The sequence below is a fragment of the Lactuca serriola genome, chromosome 1, assembly GCF_051521515.1.
Source record: "Lactuca serriola cultivar US96UC23 chromosome 1, Lser_US96UC23_V15, whole genome shotgun sequence".
NCBI lineage: Eukaryota > Viridiplantae > Streptophyta > Magnoliopsida > Asterales > Asteraceae > Lactuca > Lactuca serriola.
The window spans coordinates 208,603,101-208,625,113 of NC_136408.1; the positions used below are offsets into that span (position 1 = coordinate 208,603,101).

The following is a 22,013-nucleotide window of genomic DNA, read 5'->3' on the forward strand; positions in this document are numbered from 1 at the left end:
GAAAAAACATAACTTATTCATACGAAGTTAGATTTAAGCATTCTTTTAATCTACGGGCTTGTAATCATTGCTACTACAACTTTTGTTAATATTATTTATCCTGAATAATCTCTTATTTTTACACTTCATGTTAGGGTGCAAAGTCATGCTTGGATGTATTGTTTTAGGCTTTCCTCTTTGTATGTGTAAATGGGTTGAGTCTTTCCTATAAATAGGAAGTGAGTGACTCCCATTATGTAAGAGTCCATTTTGGAGTGTTAGACTAGAGAGAGAAATTGTATACAAACCCATTTGTATAATCCTTCTAGATCTAATAAGAGCTTACAAAGATTTATTTACTCCTTGTGTTCATGAATTTGTATGATGAATCACTAGATCTTTCCTAATTCCGCACATGCCATCATAATCAACTCCACAACAATTGGTATTAGAGCTTGGTTTTCACGATCAACGTGACTTTTGAAGAACGATTCTCGGTTTGGCAACATTTGTTGCAATTTGAGCAATTTTGGTGAGTCTCTCTCTATGATCTCTCGTAATATTTGAATCGTGCGTTACGTTTTTTTGTGATCATTTGACTCGTTGCATCAAATTTTTCTTGAAAAAACCCATTTGTTGTGATCCAATAATTTTTCGTTGATCAAAGTCCTATCCAATCTCATATTTGTTTGTTCGATTTGATTCTCAAATTGTGCTTGTTCGTTTGATTTAAGTCAAAATTCGTTATGGCTCAATTACATTTGATTTAGCCTAAAGTTTTAATCCGATTATATTCATATTCAAACGTTTGAGTCTAAATCAAAAACTATTACTATTCATACAATTTGATGTTTAAGCCCATCTATCGATTCATAAAGTTGAGCCCAAAGAGATAATAGTCTGATACTGTTCATCAATGTATCATGATAAGCCCAAATTCCTTTGTTTCAGTTCTCAAGAATTCATCCGATATTAATATTTTGAGCCCAAATCGTGAATATCTTTTACTCATTGAATCATTCTAAATCGTAAATAGATATTCGTCATCTAACTTGTACACATGCTTCAGTTGTTGTATAATCGTGTTCTTACGATGTTCTATTCTTAATTGATCGATTGTTCTTGAGTTCTTCATCTCATTCTCTAATTTTTTTTCTCGATCGATGTTGAATGTATATCTGAAAATGAATCTCGATTTCTTATGATTTTGAATATGATGAACTCGATTTTATATAAGTTCCAGTGAAGAAGTCGGAGATTGATCTTTTGATTTTGATAAAATTGATCACGGACATTTGATTGAGATGATAGAATCGATGTTGCTTCAAAATCGATGTTGGTTATTGATTAAATTTGATTGATGAATTGATGATTCTTGGTTTGGAGATTTTGATTGAAGTCGCAAATCGTTGATTTGGATTGAAACTGATGAACTACTGAAGAACATTCAAGAACATATGAAGAACAGTCAAAATTTTGTTTGAAATTGGGTCTTTGATCTACAATCGATATTGAGAAGATAATTTTGGTGTTTGTTGGCACTTGATAGATGCGAAGTTGGAATCTTGAAGTATCATATTAAGAATCGATTGATGTGTGATGTTTGAATTGAAAGCAAAATTTAGGGTCACACAGACTTCGCTTTGAGAATGAATTTGATTTTGGATTTGGGATAACTTTTTTTGAGTCGGTGATTTTTGGATCAAGATGCGAATGTCGATGGTTTTTGGAATCGATGTGGATTCGGTTTGGGTTGAATGAAAAACGAACTATTGTCTTTGAAGTCATAATCGACTGGTTTTTTTTTTGTTTTGGTGATTGAACGATTAAAGACTTCGCATATTGGGTTCACACATAAGGTTGTAATACGATTCGCAATTTGGAAGTCAGACAAGATGTTCATTCGCATTTTGTTATGTAATGGTGTATTCGCATTTGAAATCAAGAACTGTTCGCATATGAGTGACTCAAAGTTGAGTTCGCATCTGGGTTAATTGAATTAAAAAGCGAAGGTGATTAATGCGAAGGAGATTAATTGGGTTTCTCAGTCAAGTTCGCATTTGTTTAGATGTGAAGGAATGTGAAGCACCCGTTAATGAAGAAGAAAGTTAATTGTTTCGCATTTGGTCCCTGCTCTTTTCATGAAATAATATAAGTGGTCCAACTTCGCAAAATGGGGTAATAAAAAGACAAAAGTGCAGAATTTTCATTTCGCAACCCTACAGTCTTTGGAAAATGGCAAATTTTACCTAGTTTCGCATTTGGGGTAAAAATTTTGAGAAATTGGAATATTTTCAAATCTAGTCCCTAAAGTTTGTGCGAATTTACACATTTTACCCAGTTTCGCAAATGGGAGTGTGTTTCGCATATTTGGCTATTTTTGGCGCAACGGGTCACTGTAGAATTTTGAAATTGACAATTTCTACCCATTTTTGAGAAATTTTGTCAAAGGCGATCCGTGAACGAAGCTAAAAATTCAATATTTTTTGGATTTTCCGGATTGAAGCACAAAGTTTATGCCACATGTTAAGGGGGAGTTTTAACATGAAAAATTCCGAATAGAGCACGTTCTTTTTCCTTGGAGTTTTATAATCAAATTTCGATTATAAAAAGGGGGAGAAGTTTTATATGGAAATTCGAACTTGAATTTTTCATATTACGCGGATTTGAAAACCGAAGTGATCTTGAAGTTTTGAAGCCCACGAGATGATGCAATTGGAAGTTCGGAAGTGATGTATTCGAAATGGGTTTGGTTTATTGAAGATTTTTGGGGTGTGTTTTTATGCGCAACTTTGGGTGATTATTTGGAGTTTGGAATACTCTTGATCATTCATTGCTGCTCGCTTTGTATGGTCTCACATCCTAGAGCCCAAATTGAAGAATCATGGAAGAATTGAAGATTGAAGTTCGTTTCGATATGTGTCACCTTTGAGGCTCGAACCGCGTAGTGCTTGATTTTGGAAGATTTGAAGTGGCTCATTCATTCCTAACTTTGAGGGGGAGAATGTTGGGGTGCAAAGTTATTCATTCATGACTTTGTAAATGTTTGACTTTTGTAAAACCCACTTGCATGTGGTGCCTTAGCCTTTAGACCCATTTGTTTGTTAGAGTGAGAGAGAGACATGTAAACACCTCTATAAATAGTGTGTTCATACTACTTGTAGAGGTGTTCTTGAGAGATGTAAAAGTGAGTGTGTAAGTGTGTGTTATTTATGTAGTCTAGATCTAGATCCTTTTTGTGTAACATCATATACATTCAATATATCTCTTAAACACCCAAATCACCATGTTCAATTGTGCAAACTTTAATTCCGCATGCCAAACCGGCCATGTTCTTTGTCACAACAGAGAATATGAACGAAAGTGGAATAAGTAATAGGAGGGAAAATATTTTATATGTACATGTATGCATTTACTTAAGTTGGAGGGGGTTTATTTTTATTAACTATCAACCCAAAGTTAGGCTTTTATGAAAAAGGAATTATAAGATATACATGTTTATTTATATTAATTATAAACCCAAAGTTAGGTTTTTATAAAAAATGGAATTAAAACATTATAAGATATACATGTTTATTTATATAGTATCTCAACAATAATAAGAATTCTAATAAATATGTTAATGCCATCTCCAATGGGAATTTAATGGAGGGTTTAATCTCATTAAACTTAAAATCTTTATTGTGAGAAAATGACTAGCATTCAATAGAATGGGGAGTTCAATCCCCATTGAACTCTATACTCTCAATCTCCTCACACACACACACACATATATATATATATATATATATATATATATATATATATATATATATATATATATATATATAATTTTTAATTAATGTTAATTTTAATTGTAGTTTTTAATTTTTTTTCATGCTAATTAATTTTTTTAAAAATAACAATAAATAAAAAGAAAATGATAAATGATGTGACAATTCATTAAATTGTAGAGTTTAATTGAATATAAAGTTTAATGGGTAAAATTAAATTACGAGTGGAATTTACATTTGTCAATTCATTAAACTCATATGAGTTCAATGCATTGAAGATGGTATAACTAGATCGCCCATTCAGCGCACCCACACACCGTGAAGCATATATACACTATCTTGTTTTTCTCTAATTATTGTTTGTCGTAGTTTGGATTTGCTTTCTGCAAACTCAAGATGGTTTGGCGTGTAAGGATTAAGCTACTAGTCTGTCTTATTCACATTTAAACCGCCGTTCTCCCATATGACTACATAATAATTTCCTAATTTGCATTTAGGTCCTTCCCTATCATATTTTGAACAAATGAAGTCCTAGACAGTGTCCAGTAGACACTACTAATTCGTTAAATATCAAGTCAATACGATCTTTCATCGTTTTTACGCTTTTGACCTCTAAAAACTAACCCTAATAAAAGTAAACTTCTAAATTTTAGACATTTTCCCAAATTTGTCAAACATTTAATTTAGAATTTAAGTGAAAATTGAAAATTTCCTCCTTCAAGTTTGAACAAGTCGTCCAATTTAGTCATTCCTCTAATATTTTCTATTTTTTAGTCCAAATTTACTATTTACGATAAATATGTAATGTAAAGATTCTATTAACTCATTTACATTTTCTTTCTTCGTATTTTCTTATTTTACTAGTTAGTTAATTTTTTTCAAGAAAAGAATCTTTTCACTAAAGAGAACAAAAACTATAGACACTATATTTGACGATGTTACAAACTAAATGTCACTCATAATGCCTACCTTGTTTTTTAAGAGTGTGGTTGCTAATATCCAACGTTCTTGTTATATCATTGACAAAATGATAAGAAATATTAATTGAAAAAATATACTTCCAAATAAGAATCAATCGGGAGATTATATTAATTATTTATATATTTTACATTATTTAAAGTTCACATGGTTCATAAATGTCGAATTGAAGTGTAAGAAACAACCAATCAATAAAAACGAACATATCAGATATCAATTATCAAACATCAAGCTCAAATGACCTATAATTATTTTCCTATTTCGACGTACCAATATCATCATCTTCATGATCCATCAACAACCACGACCCATCTGCATGTCGAACCATCCCCTTGTGCTTCTGAACCCACCAAAAAGAAGGCACGTGATATTCATCCTTCAAACCATCTGAATATTTGTTTACTAGCGCAATATCACGTCCAACCTCTAAATTAAACCCTCCTTTGCTACCTTGTGCACCCGCGACCCCATGTAAATAACTCTCCATGTCATGCCATCTTTGTATATCTCCAGGACTCTTCAAATACGGCGACTTAGTTGTATCAATCGCCAACTCTTCTCCGACATGCAAGTACCCTATCTTCAATGGGTAGTGTGGAACCACATCTTTTGCATTTTGAACGCGTAGGACATGGATATCTTTGTGTGAAGAAAAGAACTTATGAAAGTCCGAGTCACCCACACGAGGGCTCGCAAAAACAAAAGCAGTCACCGGAAACGTCTTGCTAGGCATACTCATCGTCTTGTTGAAACCGTTTGAGACAATATCAACAGCATTAAGCGTGGCAAGTGCTCCACCCATGCTATGTCCGACTACTGTTAAACTTACTTCCTCATTCTTGTATAATTCAACTAATCGACTCACCTCTTCAAGAACCTAAACATAATATACGTACGTTACTAAATATTGCAATATATATATTTTGGGTATTTTGTAAGCAAAAAAGATTATAAAGGAAACGAACTTGATGCCGAGCACTTGTTTTGTTAAAAGGAGATCGGGGATCAGCAGTGGTGTAGATTGAATGCCAACCATCTTGAATTTTTATATCATCATTCTCTTTAAATATTTCTGGAGCTGAAACTGATACAAATTTTAGATCATTAATCCATTCCATGGCTTGAACTGTGCCTCTCCATGCAATCACGATGTCTCTCCGCCCTAACGCCGCCTTGCCTTCATCAGTAGCCACCGCCACGTACCCTATCCAGTTTGATTCCTTGCTCCAGGCCTCCCTAGACAATGACTGCACAAGAAAGGAAGGGAGGGGAACTGACGATGTTCCGTAGAAATATTTTGTCACTTCGTATCTGAAAGGGTTTCCTTGCTCGATTTCAACTTTTGACAAAAGATTACTACGACTGTATAGGCTATTTCCAGCGTGCTTTGATGCCTTCTCAGAATTAAAAGCATCTCTTGCTGCCTGAGCCATCTCCCCATAGTGGATGATGTATCGCCGGAGATCGATGTCTAGAGGATCTAACAGGCCTAACCAATTGTCTTCTCCACTTAGAGTCTTCCATCTATTGGATATGCTACCCATTATTTTTTTTTCTGTCTTTCTGAAAATTGTGTTGCTTGTGTGTATGCTTATCTGTGATGTCTCAACTCTGAAGTTGTTTATAATGTTGTATTTGATGATAAAATATTCTTTCAGGTTGGCAAATAAAATGAACATACTTCATCATATCATAAGGTGATAAGAATCGTGTTCATAAAATATTTACACGACTCCTTCAATAATAAAATTTATATCATTGTTTTTCTTTGTCCATGGAAGAAACTTCTTTTATATTAATTTAAGAAGACGAAATGTAGTGAATTATGAATATATGTTTTTAGAAAATACAGAAAAAGAGTAGAATGAAAGAAATAATAAAATACTTTCTAATATTATATTCAACTCAGATTAATGGATTGACTTTTAAATAAATTCAATGAAAATGTTTTTTTTAAATTATTTTTCATATTAACTAGGTGGGGAACCCCGCGTTGCGGGGGTTGGATGCGGGGCCGGATGTGAGAACATTTATATTCTGAATACCGTTGTGGGGTAGTTTCTTTCTTGTTATGGACAATTTGTTTATAAAATGTGATGGCTTGGCTATGAATTTTGTACAAAATATTAACTTTGTAGCAAAGTGTTAACTATAGAATGCAGTTTGATTTGGAAAAAAAAAGGAAGGGGATGGAAGATGAATTGTTGGTGTCGACTCTGATTAAGTCTTTATGATATTTTTAAACTATTAATTAGGCCGAGTTACTGCTAAGTTACTGGCTGAAGAGTGTGAGAGACTAAAATTTGAACATTTCCCTCTTTATCAAGAGCATGCTCTCTCTTCTTGTTCATTTTCACCATGTACTCAGCATTATCATGATCTACAGTCACCACAAATATTCCACTCACTTGATCTACAACATCCAAGATCTTATGTTTCACAAAATCAAATTCCTTCATATACAATCAAAAACATAAAATAAATTAAAAATTTTCTAATATATCTTTCTTTTTTCCTTAACAGCTTCTTTAGCAGCCTTGCATGCTACAATAGTAGCCTCAACATCACCGGTATGCCGAACCATGCCACCATTTGGTATGTTCAAACGCACCTAAATGCAACAAATAGCAACCTACTTTTAATTTATTTCTTTTCCATTTTTAAATTTGTATATAAAAACTAAGGATAGCATCATGTGCCTTCTGACCAATCTCGAAAGCTTTCATCTTTGGTTAAACATTAAAAGTAATTCAACTATCACCTGGAATCTCAACATATTCTTCCAGCTCAACATTGAAATATCTAGACCGGTTTCCATTCAAGAAAAATGTCATATCATGTCCGAATTTCACTACCTCACTATTAATCAAAAAGTCAAAACACGGTTACCTCAAGATTCAAGAAATCAAGATTTCTTTTGAGGGTTAAATAATCAACACTATTTACTAAATTGTTGCAAAGTCAAAGATCTCTCTGCTTCTTAAACTTTTAACTTTTCTGACAAATAAACCCTTCAGGAAAAAAGCCGGCCCATAATTTTTTTTACCAAAAAACAGTATGTATGGACAGTTTGGGCAAGAAGTGTTGAAATGAATAATTTTTTTAACAAAAAAGCAGTAAATCATTATTTTTTTTATCCAAAAAAAAAAAAAACAGTATCAAGGGGCAATTTGGAGAAAAACTATGAAAATAATTATTATTTTTTTACCAAAAAAACATGTAGGGGTAGTTTGGTCAAAGAAGCGGGTCTCAGATATGTAAAATGATGTAATTACCATATTAATGTATAATCTATCTAACGCTATCATTCGGGCAAGTTGTTGCTAATCAGATGTGATGATAGAATGAATAACCAGTAAAGAAAAAAAGACTAATTGGTTAACCAAAATTCTCATCTAAAGACATTTTTCCATGAATCCATGTGTAGACTCATAGTGCAATGTAAATAGAGCACAAGAAATCTTTGTTTTTGAAACCTACACAAACTTTTAGTTCTAAGTTCATATATAAAACTAAAAAAATTAATTTAACAACTTTTACTTATAAAGTTTGGAATATGAAGTATAAACATGGATATAATAACTTACCTATCTGCTTTCATCTTTTTCTACAATGCCCATTGGTGTATGTTTAACGCCTGCATTATCAATATTTAATGATCAAAATTTAGTAGTACAGGTAAGAATATGCAGAAAATAGATAAAACTCATCCCAAGAAACCAAATCCAGTCAATGTACACCATAAGCAACAAAAATTCACAAAGAGTATGGTATGTAATGTAATAAAAATTACAAACCAAGAAAAACATTGACTTTGATGGCGCCATCTGGAGCAATCAACAAGTTGTCTTAACATAACATCTCTAACAAACAAAAAACAAATATCAGTAAGTTAAATATGAAAAACTGTAAGGATTGATAACCGGTAAGGCGACAGTAAGCAAGCGAATTTAACTACATATTGATTGATTTTAAGTCATATTAGTAATAACCTTTTGAAAAAAAAAATCAATAGTATAACCTTATCAATTCGGGTCAAATGTCGTTTGCAGGCATTTCATCGAACATGTGGTGAGCAATAACTCTGACTCAGAAGAGGGGAATAAATGTGATTTGGAAGGAAAAGTTCTGAGCGGCAGAAATACATGAGTTCCTAAAGAAATATCGAGAAAAGCTAAAGCAAATTTCCGATGCGAAATCATCAATCCGAGTATCTACTTTGTCTGCAATAAATGGAAAAAAGGTCAATAGTCAACTAATGCAGATGCAGAGGAAAAATAAGTAGAAAAGAAATGAATTTTTGAAAACATTCTTTTTCTCAATTCCTTTTCCACTCCTATCCACCTCAACTCACCGCGGACTCTGATCTTACTTTTGATCAGGTTAGAAGTTGTTAAATGATCGAAGCTGATAATGGAGCTCCTCATGAAATTCATGGTTTAATTTTTTGACAAAATTGCAAAAATGGTCCTTGTGGTTGGCAAATTTATATGTTTTTGTTCCAAAATGAAATGTTGGCGCACCATTAGTCCGAAATTGGATCTTTCTATTGTTTTTGGTCCCTATCAATATAAAAAGACTATTATACCCTTATATTTGTTTTTTATTTTGTTTTTATATTTATTCAAATGTTTTTCATTAAATAAAATTGAGAAAAGGTCTCTCTCTCTCTCTCTCTCTCTATATATATATATATATATATATATATATATATATATATATATATATATATGTTGAAAGTTCTAGTGAAAGTGTACTTGCTAGATCAAAAAACAAGGACGAAGCAACAGAAGGCTACCGGAGTAGCCCCCTGCCACCAGATCTCTTTCCTCCATCAACAAATGTCATTGTCACCGCTACTTCTTCCCTCGGCCGTACCTAGCTCCGTTCGCCTCCATCCTCATCAAGCTCGTCGGAACAGGAAGTGAAGCAGCGAAGCTACCGTCACCGCCCATTGGCGCTGCTACTATGGAGCTCCGATGCCACCGCTACCGCCTACTGTTGTTGCCATCGACCATCTCCGAACACCCACCATCTCTGTCGTCATAGTAAGATCCATCCGCACCCCTCAGTTTTCAAACCAATAGTATTCCATGTTCGATTGACCAACTGAAATTAAGAGACCATGGGTCTCGTCTGTAGAGCACGACTGGTAACGGAAAGAAGACAATTTGTTCTTCTTCTTCTTCGTCTTCAGATCCCCTTCTTCAATTTCATCATCATTAACTTCATTTCGCACAAACAACTCATCAAAAAACCTAATTTCATCACCATCGTCATCATGTTTATCTTCTTCGTCGTCTTCTTCATCTTCCTTCGTATCCAACACCGGTTCTGCAAAGCTCGAGAACCCTAAATTCCTCAATTCGATCCTCGCAACACCACCTCGTTTTTTCTTCATATCATTAACGAAGAACAAATCCGACAAAGTTTCTCCGTCGCAGCCCTAATTTAATCAGCAATAACAGGCTTGTTAGTCGTAGCCGTGGAAGAAGAAGCAATCGTTTGACCTCTGGTATGGCAGCTACATATGGATACCTTCTCAACTTCAACTTCAACAACAGAAGAATCTATGCCGGCAAGACAACCGGAAATTAAAGCAACGGAGAAGGAGTAAGGGAGGAGAGGCTAGAGGGTGGTGTTGGGCAAGGGTTTGATGGGAGTGTAGATGGCCGGAAACTGGGATGGCAATCTTGGGATAATTTGAGAGAGAGAGAAAAGAGAGAGAGAGAGAGAGAGAGAGAGAGAGAGAAAGAGAGAGAGAGAGAGTTAGAATGTTTATTAATAATAAAACATTAAATTAAATACAAAAAATATTAAAAAATGTATCAGAAGGGCATATTCGTCATTTCAGGTTGGTTCTTGACTAAAAACACATAAAATGTTAATCATAAGGACCAAAACCACACAAGATATCTAAAATTGGACTAGGGGTGCACCAACATTTCATTTTGGACCAGAACCACAGAATTTTGCCAACCACAGGGACCATTTTTGCAATTTTTTCAATAGCTGCACCCATGGCGGACAATCTGAAATTGAATTGAAATTTGAGGGCATTAGCATTCAATCGTTTAAAGTATAGGAACACTCACCTTGAAGTTGTTCAGCCCCGTCTAATGAAATCAAATTGGAGAGAAATTTGCATTAATATAATCGCCACTGCCCTTATCTGAAGCCGTTAATATCGAGTTTTAGACTTTGGGTTTATCTCGATCGCCCTTATCTGAAGCTGTTACTGTAAGAGAGAGGGGGGGGGGGGGGGGGAGAAGAGCACGGGAACGTAATCTATGAGAGGCGATGGAGGGGCCATGTAAGTAGCGGCACCGGTAATGGAATGGATAGATAGAGCTCGTTTAAAACCAGTCGGTATTGGAACTGGCTGAAAACCATCACTGATGTGAGTTTCAATATGTATAATTAAAATTACAATAAACCCAAAATGGAAACCATACCTAGATGAAGGATCGGGTTGTAACCGCCGAGTTCCACTCCCAAAACAGGGAATTGTTACATTACGTGAAAATATGCTTCAACATTATAAACTCAAGCCTTTTCAGTTATGAACCAAATTTGGTGGCAATTCAAACCATCTGAAAATCAAAGAAAAAAATGGCATGAGTCAAACAGATTCATTGAAAAGAAGAAAAATTAAAATTTTGATCGAAGAAATATAGAAGTTGGTCAATTAAATTACCAGAAGTAAAGAGTTGCATTTTTTTTACTCTATAGCATTACTCAGTCTACAAATTGCATTCAATGACTTACATTTGGTACCTGGCTCAATGGTTAAAGTAATTCAGCACCAAATGCACTCATGGGTGAAATCCTTAATGGGAAACAACATAAACATGTAGCAGAACAAAATCCCTATTAACAGATAAAATTAAATTTGTAAATCAACATCCATTATCCAGATCATACCGTAGAATCTTAATTCAGTAGCAGATAGATATAGACAAAATTCTAAGTATCAGTTCATCAATCTGTGGAAACTCTTAGTCAACAACATGGTAACACATCAAATATTGCAACCAAACAGACACTATATTCAAAATCAATTCCATATATTGACAACTATTTTAATAGAGAAAAAAGTAGTGAGAACACAAACCTTCAGAATCACCACCAAAATTAGCATCTTCCTCTTCATCATTAGATCGTTCCATGGTTGGTACTACATGTCAAATTTCAAACTCCAAATATGGAAAAAATATTATTATTTTTATTTGAATTCAAGTCAAATTTCAAGAAACTATCCGTTTTACTATTCAAAAATTCAATTTTTAATCCAAATTTTTACCAAAATAAATACCAACTATCATTATTTTTCACCACTTTCAATCCTTTGATTATAGGATCCTTGAGTTTGTAAATCAAAAAATCAAACAACTAAGACCAGAAAAACATTACATAAGTACAAAATGAAATAGCAACTACGTTGTATTAACCTTGCCAACATCTTGTGAAACACCACGCCAAAAAAGAACCACAAAATAGACAAGTACAAACCAGATAATTGAAGGCAATCAATAAAAAAATCTTCAATGTGACATTTTGTCGAACACGTTGTCTGTAGTAAGAAAATGGTAATCTTGCCATTAAAAAAATCCAAGTGTGGTTGTAAATCAGTCAAAATCCAGGAAAGAAAGAATAAAAATCAGATAAGGAAAAAACAGCTTCACAAGAAAACTTACCTTTTCTCACTGTAGGAACCACAACCATCCTCCTCTGTTAAAATTAAAAATGTAAGAACTTGTTCAAAGGTGAAACAATGAAAATATGTAGAAGAAGTTTACCTGCAGTGGAGGCAGTGACTGGAGAATCGGAATAAGGACATGTGGTCTCGCCGATGGCGATTAGGGACTTACGTCTAGTGATTAGCTGGGTAAAGATGAAAGTTGAAGCGTGAGCGATGGCGGTGTTGACAATTTTAGAATACGAAACCAAATCGATTACAGAGAAAGGGGAAGGAAAAGTCGATTGAGATGAACTTGATAAGAGAAACGGGGGGAACTGGCAGACCCCCTCCATCGGTGCCCATCGCTACTATGGTGCCTCTTTGTTTACCCCACTAACACCACAACCAATGATAGGAGAAGGAATGTTTGAGTAGAACTGGGTCTAAGGCTTTTTATACTTCCAAGAATAGCTTGAAGACTCTCAAACCTGAATCTTCTTATAAGCACCTGGAGAAGAAAGTCGGGTGGCTTCTTCGGTGATAAATCTTGTCTACTTTAGATGAGAAACATCGCACATTTGACGAAATCAGTAGACAATGATGAAAAGGGATATTGGATAAGGAGGCGGTGGAAGGATCTAGAAGGGATAAATCCAAACAATGATCAACACGCGTGTCCACAAACTATACGGATATTGACATAAAATGACCCTAAAGACAATTTGAGCACACATACATAAACTGGGGACCATTTCCGCCAAAAAAGTCCCATGTTCACTATTCATAAAGATGTTGAGCTTTAATATATATATATATATATATATATATATATATATATATATATATATATATATATATATATATATATATATATATATATATATATATATATATATATATAAGCTAACCATCTTTTTGAATAGTGAACATGGGTCTTTTTTGGTGGAAATGGTCCCCCGTTTATATGTATATAAATGTTACTTACACTTGATACACATTGAAAGTATATACATTGAAGGTTAACATGGCATTGTATTATAATTGAATTTAATTAATTGAATTGGATTTTATGACATTCAACCATTTTATTAAAATTTTCATTGTGAATAACGTTAACATGACATCCTATTATAAATTATATTTCGACATTTAACCGCATTTAACTATTCTATTAAAATTTTCATTGTGAATAATATTTTTTGTTAATAACAACCCGTTTGAACATTATAGTATCCTATTTTCAATTTACTACTTCATTTCTTTTATTTTTCTTATTTTTTTACATTTCGGGTTAAACAGAAAATTACTTATGGAGATCTATTCTTCAAAGATTGCCTACTCGTAGTAATCTGGAGAAAATTGGGGTGTTATCGGCTCGCATTTATGTCCCCTTTGCAACATTTTATTAGAGATAGAGTCCCATCTCTTTTAGAATTGTTTAGCCGCTAGCCATTAACAGTTGGTGGAATCAGGTTCTAGTGGATAGCAACTCTCTTCATGACCTCTTTGGTTGTGTGTCCAGTTCTGGTACCCCTAGGTGCGTAAGCAAGGTTGTTTCGGTTGTGCTTTCTGCTTTTGCTTGGATTATTTGGACTTACAGATGTGATAAAATATTTAATGGCAAGGTTAAGAGTTGTCGTATGTTGGGTAGCAAGGTGAAGATGTTGGCCTTCGAATGGATTAAATACCGATCTAGAAAAGGTTATTTCTTGAACCGGGAAAATTGGTGTCTTAGCCCTTCACGAGAATGTATCAAACTCATGTAATTCTAGCTTCTTGCTAGCTTGTTTTCTATAAAATTCTTGTTGTTAAAAAAAAAACATAAAATTACATAATTTTCTTAAAAAAAAGTTGCATTTTTTCTCCATATTTGTTCTTTTTTTAGCAAGTTTACCTATAACCTATCGGTTTTAGGAAAAAAAAAGTCAGAAAAACCTACAACAATTTTTTTCTTTCTGAAAAACCCTTCAATTTTTACCCTAAAAGAAATCATCAACTTTTTTATTTCCAAAAATCTCAACATTTGATATAAAATTTCTTTTGAAACAACTTTTTCGCATTGGCTCATCATTTCTATGCTTATATATTCTTGTTAGTTTTAATATTTTTAAGATTAAAATAAAAGAAAACATCTGACTATTTTTTAAAGAAAAAATGGTTTGTCCAATCATTATTACCAAAATGTATACCAAAATTAATTAAAAACAACTGTCTAGTGTCGCTTAAGAATAATATTTATAAACATGAAAGCTGAGTTTATATTCCAAATATAAAATAGTGTTTTTAAAACAATCTAAGAAAAGACTACCTTAGAATGCAGAAATTCGATTTTTTCTAGCATTGAAAACAAGTGAGCATCAGCTATAATTGAAAACAACCCTAGGCTCTGATACCACTGAAGGGTTTTGGTATACTACAACATCCTATGGTGCACATACCCTAAAAGCTTTATATCTATGTTTTTTCTAATTATACATGCAATATTGTTTCCAAAGCTTTATTCCTACAACTAACATACAATTGATATAAATCACATAGAATTGAGTTAGAGTTACCTCTTTGATGTAGCTTGTAGTTTTGGCCTTTATGAACTTAGTGCCCCAAGTGTTGCACCTCAAATGGAATCACAACACACCTTGGACAAAGGATGACTTTTAGGAGAGTATATGCACACTAAAAATCGGTCATAGTCTTCCAAAGATCACTAGGTGCCGATTTTAGTAACCTAAGGTCTTTTTATATAGTGTGGCTAGGATTAGGGTTACATCCATGTAGACCCTAATGTGAATGACTTTTCATCTTACTTAGGATCCATGGGTTAAAACCTCCATGGATTACCATGTTGGTTTAGCCCATCCTAGATAACCATAAGCCCACACCATAAGAATGATTGATTTACCAAATCAATCCCCTTACATTTAATTAGTCTCTTTTGATCACTAAATTAATTCCAAATTAATTCTTGATCAATACTAATTAAATAATATGATTTCATATTAATATATAAGAACTTATAATATATTAATAAATCATAAATAACCTCTTCTCAAAAGTCCATCCTATCAAATTGTCCTGGTGATATGCAACCCAAATTGACCATGATACTCTCGGGTCAAGTACATACCAATTATCGTTATGGAACACTAATCCAACACCAAGAACTCTACCTCCTCATATAAGCTATGAACTCGCCCTACTGGTTCCTGAGAACCTGAAACATATGTCTAGATACTAGTTCTAGACCACTACCAACACTACTCTACCTCATGAGATCTCCACTGTTCTCGCCATTTGCCTCGCGTATGCGAATTGTACATAGTATGAGACTAGATAGACATTCAAATAAATAATCCTACCTCAAATCTATAACCAAACAAGGAACAGGAAGAAAGGCTAAATCATGCATTCTAATGCTATAAAATCTCAACTATGTACAACTATAAAGTATACACCAAACAAATAAATAAGGCTGATTCAATACCATAAGGAATGAATTCCTAGGCTAAGGCATCATTAATCAGGAAACATTTATACTATTTCAGCAAGATTTCTTAGCCTACCCCTAGCTAACATGCAATCCTATTTTCTCATAAAACAACACGTCTGCTCTGCAATACTAAAATAAAAAATGAGGTATTTTGGGAAACTACCCCTCAAGCGCTCGTCGATTGTACACAATGCTTCTCTGGGTTTTTCCCTCTGTAAAAATTCTTCATTTCTTGTTAAATTATTAAAAATGTTCAAACCCTTAGTTTGAGTTTGGAATCACCCAAAGGTTCATCCAAATCCCTCAAACCAGGGCTCTAATACAAATTTGTGACACCTCAAGTTTTAGACCAAAATTTTCATTTTTAAACTTCACAAAACATAGTTTCACAACAAGACCAATTACAAGTCATCTTAAAACGACAATTATCATAGTTATTAGAGTACATAAAAGATCATATCCCTGTAGTAAATTCCCAATACGTATGTACAATCAGACCTTCTCCTTCTTTCGGTCCTGCAAAGTACGTGCCACATACATATCAACAACTATATGCACAAAGCTTAGTGAGTTCCCCAAGATACAACAAATAACATAGCTTAAGTAAAAAAGCAATGGTTTACCTGCAACCTTGTGACTATCTGCATTCCTGGTGAGCTAACAACACACTTGTAAGGTTATCCATAACCCCTGGTTGTCTATCAGCAGCCCCAGTCACAAACAATTATCATATCATATCATCACAAAACATAACATAACAGCTACACCCAGGTGGTCATGGTATTACAGATAACCTACCATACAGGTAACAATATGTGAAGAGACTCACATGATACTGATGACACGAAAACCTAGCACCCGAGGTGCCAGATCTAGACTCCGCCTAGTTAACAGAACAATTAACCTTAACTAAAATTAAGGTCCAAACCACTTATGAGTTCAAAGTCCACGATTAAACCTACTAAGGTAAAAAAGGACCATTTTGCCCCTCCCTAGGTCCAAAACCCTAAACTTTGACCAAAATTCAAAGTCAGCAAAGTCAATAGAAAGACAACACCTAGCGAGTATGCTGGGCGGACAATATGGCTAAGCATGTGACAGGGTATTACCAGACTACGTTGCGCGTAAGTGGGAGAACGCACATTGTACTCCAGAAACTTCAATTTCCTTACTTTTGCGGTCTTAATCCGTTAAGACAACCATTCCATCCTTAGATCAGACTAATGTAATACCTCTTAATCCATAAAGTCATGGGCTTTAAGCCTTTGCATGGCTAGGAGAGGCTAAAATATCATTTCATCCATTCCAAAGTACTTTACTCATGCATTAGGTCAAAGGAAAGATCAAGCAAACGTTTTTATCAACCTAGATGCATTAAGATACATGAAATGACAGCTTAAACTCTCTGGAGAGTCTTAAACTCAAAAAGGTCCAAACATGGCGACTTAAGATCATAAATCTTATAGTAAAGAGATCTTGAAGAATACTAGCCAAGGTATAAGCTTTAAACCTAAAAATGATGTACAAAGGTTGGAAGTTTCTGGATCTTTGAACTTGACGAGACCTTCTTCTTCTATAACCTTCTTCTTCAACTACAAGAGCCAAGAATCACTCAATACTTGCAAAATCACACACACAAGCCACACACAAGAGATTAGGGTTTAAGCGAGGGTTGGAGGTTGATAAGGGTGGCTAGAAATGATACTATAATGTTCTTTATATAGTGACACATCAAATATTAGGGTTTTGTATCTGAGCCTAGTATGTCTAATGTAACCCTGGGTACGCTCAACGTACTAGATGTCCTCCGTGATCCGGCATGGTACATGAGTAGACTGCACGTACTCATGTGTACGCCCCATGTACTTCTTAAGCCAACTTTTCTCTTTGGGGAACTAATTTTGACATATTAAGGAAAGATTCAAGAATGATAATTATACCTCATTTCGGGATGTTACATCTTATGTCAAAAAATGTAGTATTGGGGGTTAGTTTCACTCCATGCATCCTTAGAATGTCTTAATACATAAAGTTGTTTGGTTAAGTACTTCGTGGACATGCAAAGTCATAAAGTAGGAAAATTTATGACTCCTAGCAGTATTTTCGCCATGGATCTAAAAGATGGGCATGAGAGCTTAATCCATTAAGCTCTTAATGGAGATTTAAGAGGTATGAGTGTACACCCTGCATACCTGGTGTACACATCGCGTAAGAGTTCCACCATCCCAACTGCGGTCAAGGCGTGAGTATGCCCAATGTACCTTTAGAGTACGCCACGCTTACGCGTTCTGTGTTGACTCGGTAGAGTTGACTCGGCTGTGTTGACTCAGTTGAATTTAGCTAGTTTAACTTTGAATTTGATCAAGTCTGACCAAGGGCTATTTTGGGTATTTTGAATGGTGTTTGGGAATTCTTCTTTTGAATGAATAGTGTCGGTTACAGCTAGGATTCGGAGTCGGGAGCTCATCAGCTATTGTTCAAACTGTGAGGTGAGTTTTCCTCACTGTACTTACGGGTCGATGGCACCAAGGCCGGCCCTTTAGATTGATATCCTGGTTTACCGTATGTTTCTATGCTGTAGTGATCTGTTAGATCTTTATCCTAGTATATAGGATGTTGTTATGCTATATTGATTTGTTAGATTTGTATCGTGATATATGGGATGTTAGCGTGTGGTACTAATCAGTAAATCTGCCTGTTTTTTTTATGTTTGTTTATATGTTTATTCGTTATATGCATGTCGACGTGTTGTGGTTGGTTGGGTTGAGTCGGTCCTGCTTTATGCTGAATGCCAAGATACCTAGGACGGTCCAGATAGACTGAAGGCCCTGCAGGGCGGTCCAGTCGGGCCGAAGGCTCGGTGAGTGGTCCATATATGTTGTAGGCCTTGCGAGGAGGTCTAGTCATGCTGAAGGCTCGGGAGCGGTCCATATAGGCTATAGGTGTAACGACCCAAAAATCACGACTAAAAATTTCTTTTAACGCATTACTAAAACCATATTTACAAAACTGTATCATAAGTCATAACATAATTTTTAGAGTATTAATTCAAAACATAATCTCATTATCAGAGTCAAACATCCCCAGGCTAACTAACTATGGTGTGTGCACTGCAATCTTCCCGAGCTCCTCTTTTGAAAACCGAGTACCTGAAACCAAAACTGAAAACCGTAAGCACGAAGCTTAGTGAGCTCCCCCAATCTACCACATACCACACAATAACATATAAACACATACTGGGCCTTGCCCACTGCATCGGACCGAAGTCCGGGCTAACTGGGGCCTTGCCCCCTACATCGGACCGAAGTCCGAAGCTGACTGGGACCTCCGTCCCCTATATCGGACCAAAGTCCGAAGCTGACTGGGACCTTCGTCCCCTACATCGGACCGAAGTTCGAAGCTGACTGGGACCTCTGTCCCCTACATCGGACCGAAGTCCGAAGCGGACTGAACATAGCATAAACATATCAACTAGCATAAACATATAAATCCTGTCTGAGCCACGGAGGCGTCAAACATACTAGCTACTGCATTAGACCGAAGTCCAGAAACTACGGCTAACTGAACGGGCCGACATTGTGGCCTTAGACCCGTTCCTACTGAAGGGAAACCCACCTGAGACTGCTGAACTGATGCTGCTAATCCTTTGACTGCTACTTGACCTCTGACTCCGAACTGCTGCTCCACTAGCTCCTCGAGCTACCAATGCCAAAATAACACTTAGTCCAACTGACCTCCAAAGGTCAACTAGGTCAACTCTAGTCAAGGTCAAAATCCTGGTCAAAGTCAACCTTCCAGGTCAACCCTACTCGCCGAGTTCATATGCTCAGGGTCCTTCTATTTGCGACTCGACTCGCCGAGTCAGTCCATGACTCTCCGAGTCAACTATTCCTGAGTCCTGACCTGCCCAACTCACTGAGTCCTTGCTCGACTCGCCGACTCGAGTCTTAACTCGAAGGGTTTGGGACTACGCGACCTGACTCGCCGAGTCTAAGAACAGACTCGCCGAGCACAAGGCAATCTTCAACCAACTCGCCGAGTTGTTTATCCAACTCGTTGAGTTCATGCCCATCTTCAACCGACTCGACGAGCTGTTCATCCCACTCGTCGAGTTCCTCCTCATCTTCAAGCTACTCGCCGAGTCTACTCGAAGGACTCGCCGAGTCTATTCAGATCTTCATACATGCAGAGGACTTTTGAGTCATGCATGGACTACATGCTGCAGATCTACCCTTCCCAAGCCTATTCCCCACGTAAAGTTGCAAACTTTACGTGTAGAGAAGGAGATCTAGGCACCATGCACCATAAACTAGGGTTTAAGACCAAGGGGCTACAAAATCCACTCAATGGTTGATACTTTACGGGGTTCTAAACCAAAACAAGCATGGATCTGAGGTAGCAACCTCAGATCTGGACCTCAAGCTCGAGATTGATCTTAGACATGGCTTAAAAGCCCCAAAACTCATAACCAAAGAAGATCTAAAGGAGAGAAACGATTTAATACCTTCAAATGCTCAGAAATGTTTCCCAAACCTCGGATCCAAGGCCACACCTTGATGCTTCAAAGATTCCCACTTCTTCTTCTTCCTTTAAATCACTCAAGGAAATGGCCAAAAGCTTGAATGAGCATAATGGAGGCTTAGGGTTCCCGGTTCTGGACTATAGGGCCGCAAATGAGCCCTAGGGAAGAGATTAAGATGCTTAAATAGGGTACCAAGTCCTGAAATTAGGGTTTCCCAACCCAGACCTGACTCGCCGAGTCCGCTTGCCGACTCGCCGAGTCGGTCACTCGCTTTACACCCGGATCCCGCTCCGACTCGCCGAGTTCCTCCCTAGACTCGACGAGTCAACCCTCTTTAACTTAGGGTTTTTCCTTTCCTTTCTTGAGTTTTCTGATTTCAGGTGTTACAACTCTCCCCCACTTAAACTAAACTTCGTCCGTGAAGTTTTCTATGGCCAACTGTCCTGCGAACTGCCTCCAACTCTCTGCCTGGGAAAACTAACACCCTTTTGTCCATCACTCTAGCCACTCACAGTGCTGGTACATACTGAATCCTTCTCTTTTCCATAATTTCCTCAACGTTACTTCCTCCGACTGAAAATCCTGTTGCCCCTCATTCGCTTACCGGATGCACTGAGACCTCCCTGGTCCAGCTATTCTGTCAATATCTGAGTTACCGGACTCCCACCGGTCACTACACTCCATCGCAATCTCCTAGTCACTCCCAGCGACTCCTGAAGATACTCGACTATCTATAACTATTCTATCCATTCTGCCATCCATACTGAATCGATGCTATTGGAACCAGCCTACTTATCTCTCCTTTGACTAGTCAATTCCTACTAACTCAAGTCTTCCATCCTGAAAGAAAAGCTACCTGCCTAGTTATCCTTACATATCACTTATACTTGGCAGAAGGCTCAACTGATCCTGCTGAGAGGGACTTTCCATTTCCAAATCAACCAAGTATACTGTCCAAAACTCTGAAACTATCCAAACACTGAACCACCTGCATTACTGAACATGCCTGAAACACTGAACTAATTGAAACACTGAGCTGCCTGAATCACTGAACTGACTGAAACACTGAGCTGCCTGAATCACTGAACTAACTGAATCACTGAGCTGCCTGAAACACTAAACTGCCTGAAACACTGAACTGACTGAAACACTGAGTTCCAACTCAACTGTGGAGTCAAAGGACTCCTCACTTAGTCGCTCCCACGACTTCTGGACGAAATCTTTCTCTGGAACTAGTTTCCACCAGTTATCCTGTCATTGTGGCTCTAACAACCTTCCGATCCAACCGATCGGGTCCATACATCACATCCTGACATCATCAATTCCACGACTAACAACACGATGGCTCCCAGACTGACGGTAGCCCTTAACATACCCGAACCCCAACGGTCCACTGCTACTCTGATCTCATAACTGATGTGACGATCTATAGCCAAATTGCTGACTTAGCCATAACTGAACCATTTGGGAAATCCGAAATCTAACCCGTGGATTCCCATATCCTCAATGCTGCACCCGAACGGGTGGGAACTACTGCTTTCCCGCGTCCAACAACGCGCTCATACTGCCTACCAATCTGATAAAGGCCACGGC

The 22,013-nt window shown here is 36.4% G+C and overlaps 1 protein-coding gene across 1 annotated transcript; it reads right to left on the minus strand.

Moving 5' to 3' along the window:
- Positions 1-4,815: 4,815 nt before the first annotated feature.
- On the minus strand, positions 4,816-6,363 carry LOC145103524 (phospholipase A1-II 1-like). Its single transcript, XM_079040893.1, has 2 exons — positions 5,696-6,363; positions 4,816-5,607 (listed from the first exon to the last, which is right to left on the minus strand). Exons 1-2 carry the CDS (start codon positions 6,272-6,274, stop codon positions 4,987-4,989), a joined length of 1,200 nt encoding a protein of 399 aa, XP_078897019.1. The 5' UTR covers positions 6,275-6,363; the 3' UTR covers positions 4,816-4,986.
- Between the last annotated feature and the right edge of the window lie 15,650 nt (positions 6,364-22,013).

What these genes read in the sequence shown, in the direction of transcription:
- LOC145103524 (XM_079040893.1), bottom strand. Translation starts at nt 6,274, where the DNA reads ATGGGTAGCATATCCAATAGATGGAAGACTCTAAGTGGAGAAGACAAT. An exon ending in AAACAAGTGCTCGGCATCAA is followed by an intron (nt 5,608 to 5,695) that starts GTTCGTTTCCTT and finishes TATTATGTTTAG; the next exon opens with GTTCTTGAAGAGGTGAGTCG.